General features: G+C 44.2%; 1 protein-coding gene across 1 annotated transcript in view; it reads left to right on the top strand.

Annotated features, from left to right (window-relative positions):
- The window catches only part of DERL1 (derlin 1), a 29,878-nt gene extending 23,358 nt beyond the window's left edge, over positions 1 to 6,520 (top strand). Inside the window, exons 7-8 of the mRNA XM_050801531.1 lie at positions 547 to 657; positions 4,276 to 6,520. Of these exons, the coding sequence (XP_050657488.1) occupies positions 547 to 657; positions 4,276 to 4,414 (250 nt within the window). The 3' untranslated portion in view covers positions 4,415 to 6,520. The remainder of the gene's footprint in view (positions 1 to 546; positions 658 to 4,275) is intronic.
- The last annotated feature ends 5,074 nt before the right edge of the window (positions 6,521 to 11,594 follow it).

Here is an 11,594-nt window from a genome sequence, read left to right on the forward strand (position 1 = left end):
CAGCGTTGATTTCAGGGTGCAAGTCAGCTTTCCTAAGTGATCTCTGTGGTGTCTTACACTCAAGGGTACAAGAGGCAAGAGAGAAGTGCTTAATAGTTCCAGGAAATGGGGAACAGGCATTTATTGTTCCTCTTTTCCTTACTCCCACGCTTCTCTCTTGGTAGCCTTCATGTTTGCCCACATTTTATCAATACAGTATTCATGACTGAAAGCATTCAGAAGCATGCTTTACAACTTCCCCAACTCTTGAGGCAGGAAGTAGCAAAAACAATATTTTGAGGATGGGCTGGTGCTTGAAAGAGATGTCGGAGGGGCTGCTGGCCTTGAAAAGTGGCGGGCCTCATTGGTTCAGCAGGACTGATTTCCCGTCTCCCTCAGAATGCATTTGCCACTCGGACTACAAAAGGGCTCATTGTCAGCTCTCACAGACTCCCAGGGACTAAATGGTCTGCCTTGAAGGCTCTCTTCTTTATGATATTAGTTAAAACTTGGTTCGTTTCACTATATTGCTTGAATGTCTTTAAACTCATTTGGCTCTCTTTGCAGGGTAATCAATGAGCTTATTGGAAATCTGGTTGGACATCTTTATTTTTTCCTAATGTTCAGATACCCAATGGACTTGGGAGGAAGAAATTTTCTATCCACACCTCAGTTTTTGTAAGTGTTTTTGTCCTGTCTCATCTAACATTTTAGTGCCTGTGTTCTTAATGCATCCTAATAAGAGCTCCATGAGGAGTATGATTTAGCCCCGTGCCCCATCTGATGGAGTAACCTAAGGCAACAAATGACTTATCCTCGTCACATAGTCACCGGAAGTCAGGCATTAAAGCCTTGGCTCCATTGCCTTCTTGTTACTCTTTTAGCCAGGGACCACTGACAGCTAGGTTCCAGCATTACAGGAGGCTTCTCAGCCCACCGAGCCTGCCGAGGGACCCGATGCAGCTCCAGAGTACGAAGCAGTGGGCTGGGGAATGGGCAGTCACAGGATAGTGGGGTGTCTTTTCTTGGCCCATCAGTTTTTTACCCATGATTTTGCCCAAGGAAGGGTAAGTTAGCTTGTTAGTCAGCAATTTTAAGCATTTTAATATTAAATACTATGGATTAGCCATTTTACAGGACTGTTCAGAGTTAAAATGAGAGCCTTGAGGTTTGTATGGTCCCAACCCCCTGGGAGTTTGTGCTCTTTGTCTGCTTTTAGGGTTTACTGAAGTAGGATGCTAAGGGCAACAGCTTTGATTTTTGAGACAAACTTGGGTTTGAATCTCAGTCCCCTCAGATAGCAGTTTTTATACTGGGAAAGTCACTTAATCAAGCCTCCAGGTTTCAGTCTGCAAGTCTGTAAGTTGTGGGGGAAACCACTGTCTCACAAGACTGCATGAGGTAAGATACACCGTTGGGAAGCACATAGTGGGTTCTCCATAAGTAAAGCTAGCTGCCATATTCCTGAAGGTGGGGGTAGGAGAGCAGGATTTTGATGAGCTGAGAGGAGATGCGCACACACATAGAAGCATGTAATAGTCATGTGACCGTTCTGTCAGTGAGGCAAAAAGGCTGTCGAAGAAGGGACCAGTTAAATCACCATCTGGGTGTCACAGCCTGCCTGACAATCACGCCTAATCTCATATCAGGGATATGCAGTAATAGCTTGCATTTAAAAGCTTTAAAAAAACAAACAAACCAAACCCTTTCACATCTTGCTAATTTTAATGTTTTGCAGTTCTGTCATTCTTCTAAGGGATCAATGAGGGCAGTAAAACTTGAGCAGGCCTCCTCTTTCTCCCCCTCCTTTTATAGGGTAGGGGTATGTTTTTCAAAGACTTTTCAAATTGTGAACTGTAATTTACAGAGATATACCATATTGGTGGTTGTGGTGTGTGTGTTTTTCTTTAAGAGAATAAAAGGAAACTTGTTTCTCTTCTGAGCCTTGAATTGCCTTCAGGCTAAAAAAACAAATGACCAATCTGGTTTCTAATTATCAAAGGACATAATAACAGCAGGTTTGGCTTTCTGATCTAGGTTTATCAAGTAGGATGGCAGATGCATCAATTAAAAAAAGCTTGGTGCTTTTGGGGGGCAGCCAACAGTTACTTTACTTTAAATGGCCATATTCTAACTTAACGGCTTGTAGCTACTTCTCAGTTGTGGGCAACACAGGATACAAGATTCTAGTGGCAAAATCAGCAGAGCCCTGGAGCCTGCCTTCCACTTGAACTTTCTCTGTTGGTGGAAGTCCTTCTGCTAAATTTTGCATAAAGATCAGATGACAAAATATAGCTCCTTGCAAAAGCAATAACTGCTTTGAAATTACCATACATTTTTGTTGATTATGTATAATTGGGTATCTTTTTATACTAATTATTTGCATTTAATTTCACTATCTACTTAATCAGTGGAGATGGCTTCCATATTGTCTTAGAGTGAGTAGCAAAGCAAGACAGCCCTAGCATTGCCTTCTGTAAGTGTTCTATTTTATCATGTACTTTGGAGGAATATTATTGTACCAGAAGGCATGGATGTTGAGAAACCAGCACTTGGAAAATACATTTTGATTTAATGGTAAAGCTGTATTTGTTTAAAATGGAGGAGGTGAGTATAAGAAGGTATAACTACCTTTCTAAATGGAATGCTGATACATTTGTATCACCATTTTCCATTCCATTTAGAGTACTTATATCTTCCCTGTACACATTAAATTTTGTGTTTAAAAGGGGTTGTTGGCCGGGCGTGGTTGCTCACGCCGGTAATCCCAGCATTTTGGGAGGCCAACAGGGGCGGATCACGAGGTCAGGAGATCGAGACCATCCTGGCCAACATGGTGAAACGCTGGCTCTACTAAAAATACAAAAATTAGCTGGGCATGGTGGTGGGCGCCCGTAATCCTAGCTACTCGGGAGGCTGAGGCAGGAGAATCGCTTGAACCCAGGACGGGGAGGTTGCAGTGAGCTGAGATCGTGCTACTGACTCCAGCCTGGTGACAGAGTGAGACTCCGTCTCAAAATAAATAAATAAATAAATAAAAATAAATAAATAAAAAAGCGGGTTGTTTTCTGTTTTGGGAAGAGGCATGAAGGTATTGAGTATGATGTAAACAGACTCCAGTCACTGACTGCTGTCCCTTCCCAGGAAGGAGGCATGTAGTATAACAAGTAGTGCAGGGTGCAGGCTCTGGAGCCAGGCTCACTGGGTTGGAATCCTGTCACTTTTGAAGCGCTTCACTCAGTGTTGGCTCAATTTTCTTGTTTATAAAACAGGAGTAATAGTAATGCCTACCTCATGGGGTTGTTGTGAAGATCAAATGAATTGATAAGCAGGCAGCACCTGGTGTAAGGTAATGCTCGCTGAGTAAGTTCACAGAGTAGCTGCTCTTGTATGAGGTCAAGTATAAAGCCTGTCCTCTTCAGGGTTTCTGCTGTGGACAAGTCACTTGTCATGACTTACTCTTGCTGCCAGGAAGGGTTTAAGCAGAGGTATCAGATCATCCTCTCTGCCTTCAAGCAAAATTTTAAACATTAGGATCTGCTAAGTGGAATAGGTTTAAACACATTCTCAGTTCAGTAATAAAAGAGTCAAGGATGGGAAATAGTTGGAAAATACTACTGAGAGTGTAGGCTTGAGTTTAAATTCTCTTAGCTGTTCTGTGAACTCTTAGTTTATTAATTTTAAGGTGGGAAATCATGTAACCTTCTGGGGCCCCAGCTCTCCCACCATCCGTGAGAAGGGAAGAATGTACCTGGAAGGCAGATTCTGAATACATTTTAAAACATACCCATACTTCCAACATAGAAAGCCTTCTTCCCCCGTCTCCTTTGATGGGCTCAGCTGAGAGCCTTTTAGAAATGCTGTGCAAGGCTCAAACACGCAGGCTGTGGATTTGGCCTTTGAAAGTGAATGTATTTTGTATCCTTTGATCCAGTTTGAGCCGTATTTAGATATACCAAGATGCTATCAGTCATTCTTTGGTTGCTGGGCTTGTGGGTGTAATATTTTTGTTTCCATACTGTTCTGCATGGATTACTTTTATAAGCGGAGAAAAAAACGTTCAGAGTGTGAATTTAGCTGAAATCTGAATACATTTAAGAAACATGAAAAACGAATGCCTTCTGTGGTCAGGTCATGGAGCTGAGTACTGAAAACACAAAGTTAAATAAGACATTGTCCCTCATCGCCTTCAACATGACAAGTGCCATGGGAACAGCAGGAGAGGGAGGTCAGATAACTATGTGGAAGTGACTTTGTTCTCTTCTCTCCCTTTGTGTCCCCGTCTTTCTGCACCAGGTACCGCTGGCTGCCCAGTAGGAGAGGAGGAGTATCAGGATTTGGTGTGCCCCCTGCTAGCATGAGGCGAGCTGCTGATCAGAATGGCGGAGGCGGGAGACACAACTGGGGCCAGGGCTTTCGACTTGGAGACCAGTGAAGGGGCGGCCTCAGGCAGCCGCTCCTCTCAAGCCACATTTTCTCCCAGTGCTGGGTGCGCTTAACAACTGCGTTCTAGCTAACACTGTTGGACCTGACCCACACTGAATGTAGTCTTTCAGTACGAGACAAAGTTTTTTAAATCCTGAAGACAAATACAAGTGTTCCACAAGTTTCCCGATTCTCATTCAAGTCCTTACTGCTGTGAAGAACAAATACCAACTGTGCAAATTGCAAAACTGACTACATTTTTTGGTGTCTTCTCTTCTCCCCTTTCCGTCTGAATAATGGGTTTTAGCGGGTCCTCGTCTGCTGGCATTGAGCTGGGGAGCTGGGGCTGGGTCACCAAACGCTTCTCAAAAGGACCCTTATCTCTTTCTTGCACACATGCCTCCCTCCCACTTTTCCCAGCCCCCACGTGTGCAACTAGAAGAGGTTGCCCATAAAATTGTTCTGCCCTTGACAGGCTCTCTTATTTATTGACTTTTGCCAAGGCTTGATCACAACAATCATATTCACGCAATCTTCCCCTTTTGGTGGCAGAACTGTAGCAATAGGGGGAGAAGACTGAAGCAGCGGATGAAGCGCTTTCTCAGCTTTTGGAATTGCTTCGACCTGACATCCGTTGTAACCATTTGCCACCTCTTCAGATGTTTTCATGAAAAAGTACCACTGAGTCAGTGAGGGCCACAGATGATATTAATGAGATATGAGGGTTATTGCTGGGTGTTTTTTTCCTGAGTTAAGTGATCAAGACTAGTGGAGTTGTGTCTAACGCAGGGGTTAGGTTTCAACCATGGGGGATGCAACCCCTTTGCGTTTCTTATGTAAGGCATACTGGCTTTGTGTACCCAGAGTAGTTGGGTTGCTTTGTGTTAGGAGGATCCAGGTCATGTCGGCTACAGGGAGATGCTCTCTTTGAGAGGCTCCTGGGCATTGATTCCATTTCATTCTCATTCTGGATATGTGTTCGTTGAGTAAAGGAGGAGAGACCCTCATACGCTATTTAAATGTCATTTTTTTGCCTATCCCCCATTTTTTGGTCATGTTTCAGTTAATTGTGAGGAAGGTGCAGCTCCTCTCTGCACGGAGGTCATTTTTTAAAGTTAATATAAGCACAGCTAAGGGAATAACATGATTTAAGGTTGAAATGGCTTTAGAATCATTTGGGTTTGAGGGTCTGTTATTTTGAGTCATGAATGTACAAGCTCTGTGAATCAACCAGCTTAAATACCCACAACTTTTTTTTCATAGGTGGGCTTTTCCTATCAGAGCTTGGCTCATAACCAAATAAAGTTTTTTGAAGGCCATGGCTTTTCACACAGTTATTTTATTTTTTGACGTTATCTGAAAGCAGACTGTTAGGAGCAGTATTGAGTGGCCGTCATACTTTGAGGCAACTAAAAAGGCTTCAAACGTTTTGATCAGTTTCTTTTCAGGAAACATTGTGCTCTAACAGTATGCCTATTCTTTCCCCTGCTCTTAAACAGTGTGATGTGTGTTAATCCTAGGAAATGAGAGTTGGCAAACAGCTTCTCATTTTGAATAGAGTTTGTGTGTACCTCTCCATATTTAATTTATATGATAAAATAGGTGGGGAGAGTTTGACCCTTAACTGTCATATGTTTTGTTGTTGATCTGTGGCCACAATAAAGTTTACTTGTAAAATTTTAGAGGCCATTATTCCAATTATGTTGCATGTACACTCATTGTACAGGCGTGCAGACTCACTGTATGTATAAGAATATTCTGACGGTGGGTGACCCGGAGTCTCCGGTGTACCATCTTACCAGTCAGCTGCCTGCGAGCAGTCAGTTTTTTCCTAAAGGTTTACAAGTATTTAGAACTCTTCAGTTCAGGGCAAAATGTTCATGAAGTTATTCCTCTTAAACATGGTCAGGAAGCTGATGACATTATTGATTTTGTCTGGATTATCTTTCTGGAATAATAACAAGCTATTTGAGTTTTGACTTGGCAAGGCAAAACATGACAGTGGATTCTCTTTACAAATGGAAAAAAAAATCCTTATTTTGTATAAAGGACTTCCCTTTTTGTAAACTAATTCTTTTTATTGGTAAAAATTGTAAATTAAAATGTGCAACTTGAAGGTTGTCTGTGTTAAGTTTCCATGTCCGTGCTCTGCTGTCTGTTAGGTATCACATAATTTGTGTAACCAGTCATCTCTTGAAGAGCATTTAGGAAGTACCCAATATTTTTTGCTGGATTAATTTCTGGATGCAGAATTCCTGGGTTTTCATTTTAATGAAGGAGGATGCTTCCTAACTTTGAGTGAGGAGTCATACCTGCTTGTAGCATGCTTTATGGCATTTTTATAGCTTCTACTTATGAACCTGAGCCCTGGAACTTTATAAAATTAGATTAATCCCATTTCCTCATGAGGCACACACAGACTAGACAGCAAGTGCCATGACATTCCTGACCCCCCCCTTTTTTTTTTTTCTCGAAGGTGAACTCCCAGTCTGTATCTTGGGCCTTCGGCAGGCCAACTTCACTCATCACAAGGTGAGGTGACAGGAATCAGGCTGTATGTATGTCCCTTTTCTATTACTGGGCAAATACTGAAGCAATAGAAAAAGATCCTGCTTATTTAGAAGGACACGTTGCCAGTATCACTGTGTTCTAAGCTACCTTTTGAATGACACTGATCTAATAATAGGCAGTGTTGCAGTTGCCAACATCTTCGTTTATTGCCAACTCTGTTTCTGAGGTCCCTGCCCCTCTTACACTTTCAGCAGTAACTTAACACTCTGAATAACTAACCTTTGGAAGAAGTTACTCCTTTCTGGACTTTATACTGTTTGTATCTTAGAAGGCTGGGCTGAGCAAATGGGTTTATTGGCAGTTCACTTGTTCGCCTTCCAGAGTGACTGGTGATCAAAATTGGCCAGAAATACCATGTCCCGTGTTTACTTCTTTCTTCAGTCCTTCATACTCTTCCCTCCCTCCATACTTTCCCTCCCTGTCCCTCCCTCCCCCTCCCTCCCTGCCTCTCTCCCTCCCTCTCTCTCTCTCCTTTCTTTCTTTTTTGAGATGGGATCTCACTCTGTCACCCAGCTTGGAGTCCAGTGGCATGATCTCAGCTCGCTGCAACCTCTGCCTCCCAGGTTCAAATGATCCTCCCACCTCAGCCTGCTGAGTAGCTGGGACCACAGCTGTGTGCCACCACACTCGGCTAATTTTTTGTATTTTTGGTTGATACGGAGTTTCACCATGTTGCTCAGGCTGGTCTCAAACTCCTGAGCTCAGGCAAGCCACCTGCCTCGGCCTCCCAAAGTGCTGGGATTATAGGCCTGAGCCATGGTGCCAAGCCTTTCCCATGATTTGTATGTGTGGTTTAAGCCTAGACTCCTTCCTATATGGTCCCCTTATCTCACATCAGCTCTGCTTGTTCCAGTAGGAACCCCATGTTCAGGGGCACACCTGGGCACTGAGCAGTAATGTGCCAGGTACTTTGTGAAAAAGCCTCCAGCTTACGGTTTTTAAAATCTGGCTATACACAAGCATTAAACTTGAGATTTTTAAAAAAATGCAGTTATCTTGGCTCATTCCCATTCTACGTATTTTTGAGGTTCCTAGTGATTCTGATGTTCACTTGGATTTGGGAACTTACGTTTAAACAAACTTGTGAAATAGTATTATCCCCGTTTTCCAGATAAGGAAACGTAAGCTTCATATCTCTTGATTAAAATCAGGCAGCAACCAGGTGTGGTGGCTCACGTCTGTAATCCCAGCTGTTTGGGAGGCCGAGGTGGGTGGACCTCCTGAGGTTGGGAGTTTGAGACCAGCCTGACCAACATGGAGAAACCCCGTATCTACTAAAAATACAAAAATTAGCTGTGCGTGGTGGCATTTACCTGTAATCCCAGCTATTCGGGAGGCTGAGGCAGGGGAATGACTTGAACCCGAGAGGTGGAGGTTGCGGTGAGCTGAGATTGTGCCATTGCACTCCAGTCTGGGCAACAAGAGCAAAACTCCGTATCAAAACAAAAACAAAAACAAAAAACAACAACAAAACAAATAAGCTAGAAGGTGCCAAAGACAGGATATGAACCCAACTCTGAGTAGAGACCTCTGTTGCGGCTTTTCAGTGAAGGAAGCCAAAGCAGATGCAAATAGACAACGTCTCTGCCTTCACGACGTGTCCTTTCTACTGAGGCAGTCAGCTGGGCCCATTGTAGGGACTCATATTTGTTGAATAAGCAAACAAGTCATTATAATACAATTTCACCAAACTACCAGAATAAAAGGAAGTAAATTTCTTGGATGAGAGGCTAGGTCTTGAAAGATTGATGGAGAGTTCTGGTCAAGATGGGGGAAGTCACTCATTCTAGCTGGATTTAGAAACAGCAGCAGCAAGAGCAGGACCTTTGGGGAAGACAGAACTGTGTGCCTGGACCTGTAGAATACAGGCAGGGAGTGGCAGGGAAAGGGGCTAGAAAGATAGATGGGGGCTTGTATCAGGAAAACTTGTGTGTGATTGCTTGGACTTCAATCTGTGGGCAGTGGGGAACGTTGAAAAGCCTTCATGTTTGGTCTTTAAAAAGTAGCTGGCAGGCCAGGTGCGGTGGCTCATGCCTGTAATCCCAGCACTTTGGGAGGCCGAGGCGGGCAGATCACAAGGTCAGGCGATCGAGACCAACCTGGCTAACACGGTGAAACTCCATCTCTACTAAAAATAAAAAAAAAAAAAAAAAAAAAAAAAATTAGCTGGGCGTGGTGGCGGGCACCTGTAGTCCCAGCTACCTGGGAGGCTGAGGCAGGAGGATGGCGTGAACCCAGGAGGTGGAGCTTGCAGTGAGCCGAGATAGTGCCACTGCACTCCAGCCTGGGCGACAGAGTGAAACTCTGTCTCCAAAAAAAAAAGTAGCTGGCAGCCAGGTGTGGTGGCTCACGCCTGTAATTCCAGCACTTTGGGAGGCCGAGGCGGGTGAATCACCTGAGGTCAGGAGTTCGAGACCAGCCTGGCCAACATGGCGAAACCCTGTCTCTACTAAAAACACAAAAATTTAGCTGGGCCTGATGGCAGATGCCTGCAATCCCAGCTACTCGGGAGGCTGAGGCAGGAAAATTGCTTGAACCTAGAAGACGGAGGTTGCAGTGAGCCGAGATCGCACCATTGCACTCCAGCCTGGGTGATAAGAGTGAAACTTCCTCTCAAAACAAAAAACAAAAAAAGTAGCTGGCTGCCTCTGGGGAGTAGAGGGAGAAGGCTGGGAAGAGGAGAAACGAGGTAAGACGACCACGTTTTGTACTGGTTGCTGTGATGCAGGTTTAAGGGAAGAGTTGGTTTAAACCAAGGCAGTGGGATTGGGGACTGGATCGGAGGGACCTCCCTGACAGAGAATTCCTGGCACTCAATGAGGAAGAGGAGGGTTTTCTTGAAGGGGTTTCCATTGGCGACCAGGGCTTGGATCTGTGTTTCACACACAAGCTGGGTAAAATGCTATTTCTGGCTGTTGGTGCCGCAGCCATTGTAGATAATTAGGTGCTGGCATCCTAACCTGGAAACCTAGCCACTATTCGCAAGTATATTTCTGTGGAAAAAAACATTATGAGCTCCAAATCCATCAACTTGAATGAAAATGAACTTTTAAAATATGATGTCTTCCTGAAATGGGAACAGCTTTGCAGAAGGCCCCAGTGAGGAAGAAGCAATTCTCTTGATTGTATCACCAGCCTTTAGGGCCCAGTTTAAATGTCATTTCATCAAGGAGAGGTCTATTAGACCTGCAGGCAAGGTGAAATGTCTCCTCACATAGCCCCCGGCACCCTGATCTCTGCCTTTGACACTTGTCCCACCTGTGATCATTTGCTTAATATCCCTCCCATGGTTTGTAACCATCCTCAGGACAGGGACTGCAGCTTATTTACAGCTATTTCCCAGTGCATAGCACAGGCCTGCCACATACAGGTGCTTAAGTGTTTCTTGCACTGAACTGAAATTTGGCCTGCGTAGGAATTTGTCCTGCTTAGGGAGAGAGCTAATAATGGCCAAGTCTCCCAGGATCATTGAATGATTTTTTTGTTGTTCATCTAAGGGAATCATAATCCCCTGAAACAGGATATTAGAACAGGTTAGAGACAATGGAAAGAACAGACTCAAAATTAAAATACTTAAAAAAAATGAGCAGCAAAGCAGCTTCTATCTGCAGTGTGTAATCTGCTAATGGGTATGAGTACTGGGGTGATTTGGGCAAAAGGAGACTTGGTACAGAGTGAAGGCAGGCAAGAACACTTGGGAAGATTAATTGAAGATGTAAATTTAGCTTTCTCTCCCCCGAGGAATTCCCCAGTGACTTGTACAAATTCACATGTATTTGGAGAGAAGGAGAAACCCCTGCCATGTCATCACGGCCAGAGAGACCCACAGGGAGTGCAGAATTAAATCTAGGTGCTAGGCGTAAGGATTGCTTAGGAAATGAGCTCAGTGTGTCATTTGAAGCCTTAACCTGACCCAGATGACTCTGATCTCTCTTTTCTCTCTGTCAGTGTGTTGGCCTTTTCCTGAGGGCTGGCACTCATCTTCTAAGTGTCCTTGTTGGTTAAGGGCAGTCACTGTTAGCTTAAGGGAGCCTTTGGATTTTGATCATTCCTGTCTTAATGTCGAAGTAGGCTCTAAGGATGTAATAAGATGGCTCTGTCTCTACAGCCAGGCCCTCGTCTGCTCTAAGCCAGTTTTCTCTTGGAGGTGCCCAGACCCCTTACTGGGGAGGAGGGATTGGAACTTTTCATGATCACAGGCATCAGATAGGGTTTTTCTGACGGCAGGTACCCAAAAAGGACCCTCGCTAAGTTAAGCCAAAGATGAGTTATTGGAAGGATATAAAATAGCGCACAGATTCTAAGGGCCTGCTGAGAACCCTCACATGGATGGGGGACCAGGGAGCCAGGCAGTAGGCATTGATCTCATCACATCTCTTGCTGGGCTAAACCAGCTTCATCTTTGATTCTATTCTTGTATCTCTCCCTTTTAGGATTTGACTCCCAAGACTCACTGCCCCAGCTTGGACCTGGTGCCTCTCCTGTGGCTAGGAATTCAGGGAAAAACATTTGACTGACAGTCCCATTATGGCTACCCTCAACAGGAGAGAGGAAATTTTCCAAAAGCGAATCAAAGTTCTCTTGCCATAAGAAGGAGGACATGGATGCTGGCTGCCTAA

Source organism: Macaca thibetana, chromosome 8 (genome assembly GCF_024542745.1).
Source record: "Macaca thibetana thibetana isolate TM-01 chromosome 8, ASM2454274v1, whole genome shotgun sequence".
Lineage (NCBI taxonomy): Eukaryota > Metazoa > Chordata > Mammalia > Primates > Cercopithecidae > Macaca > Macaca thibetana.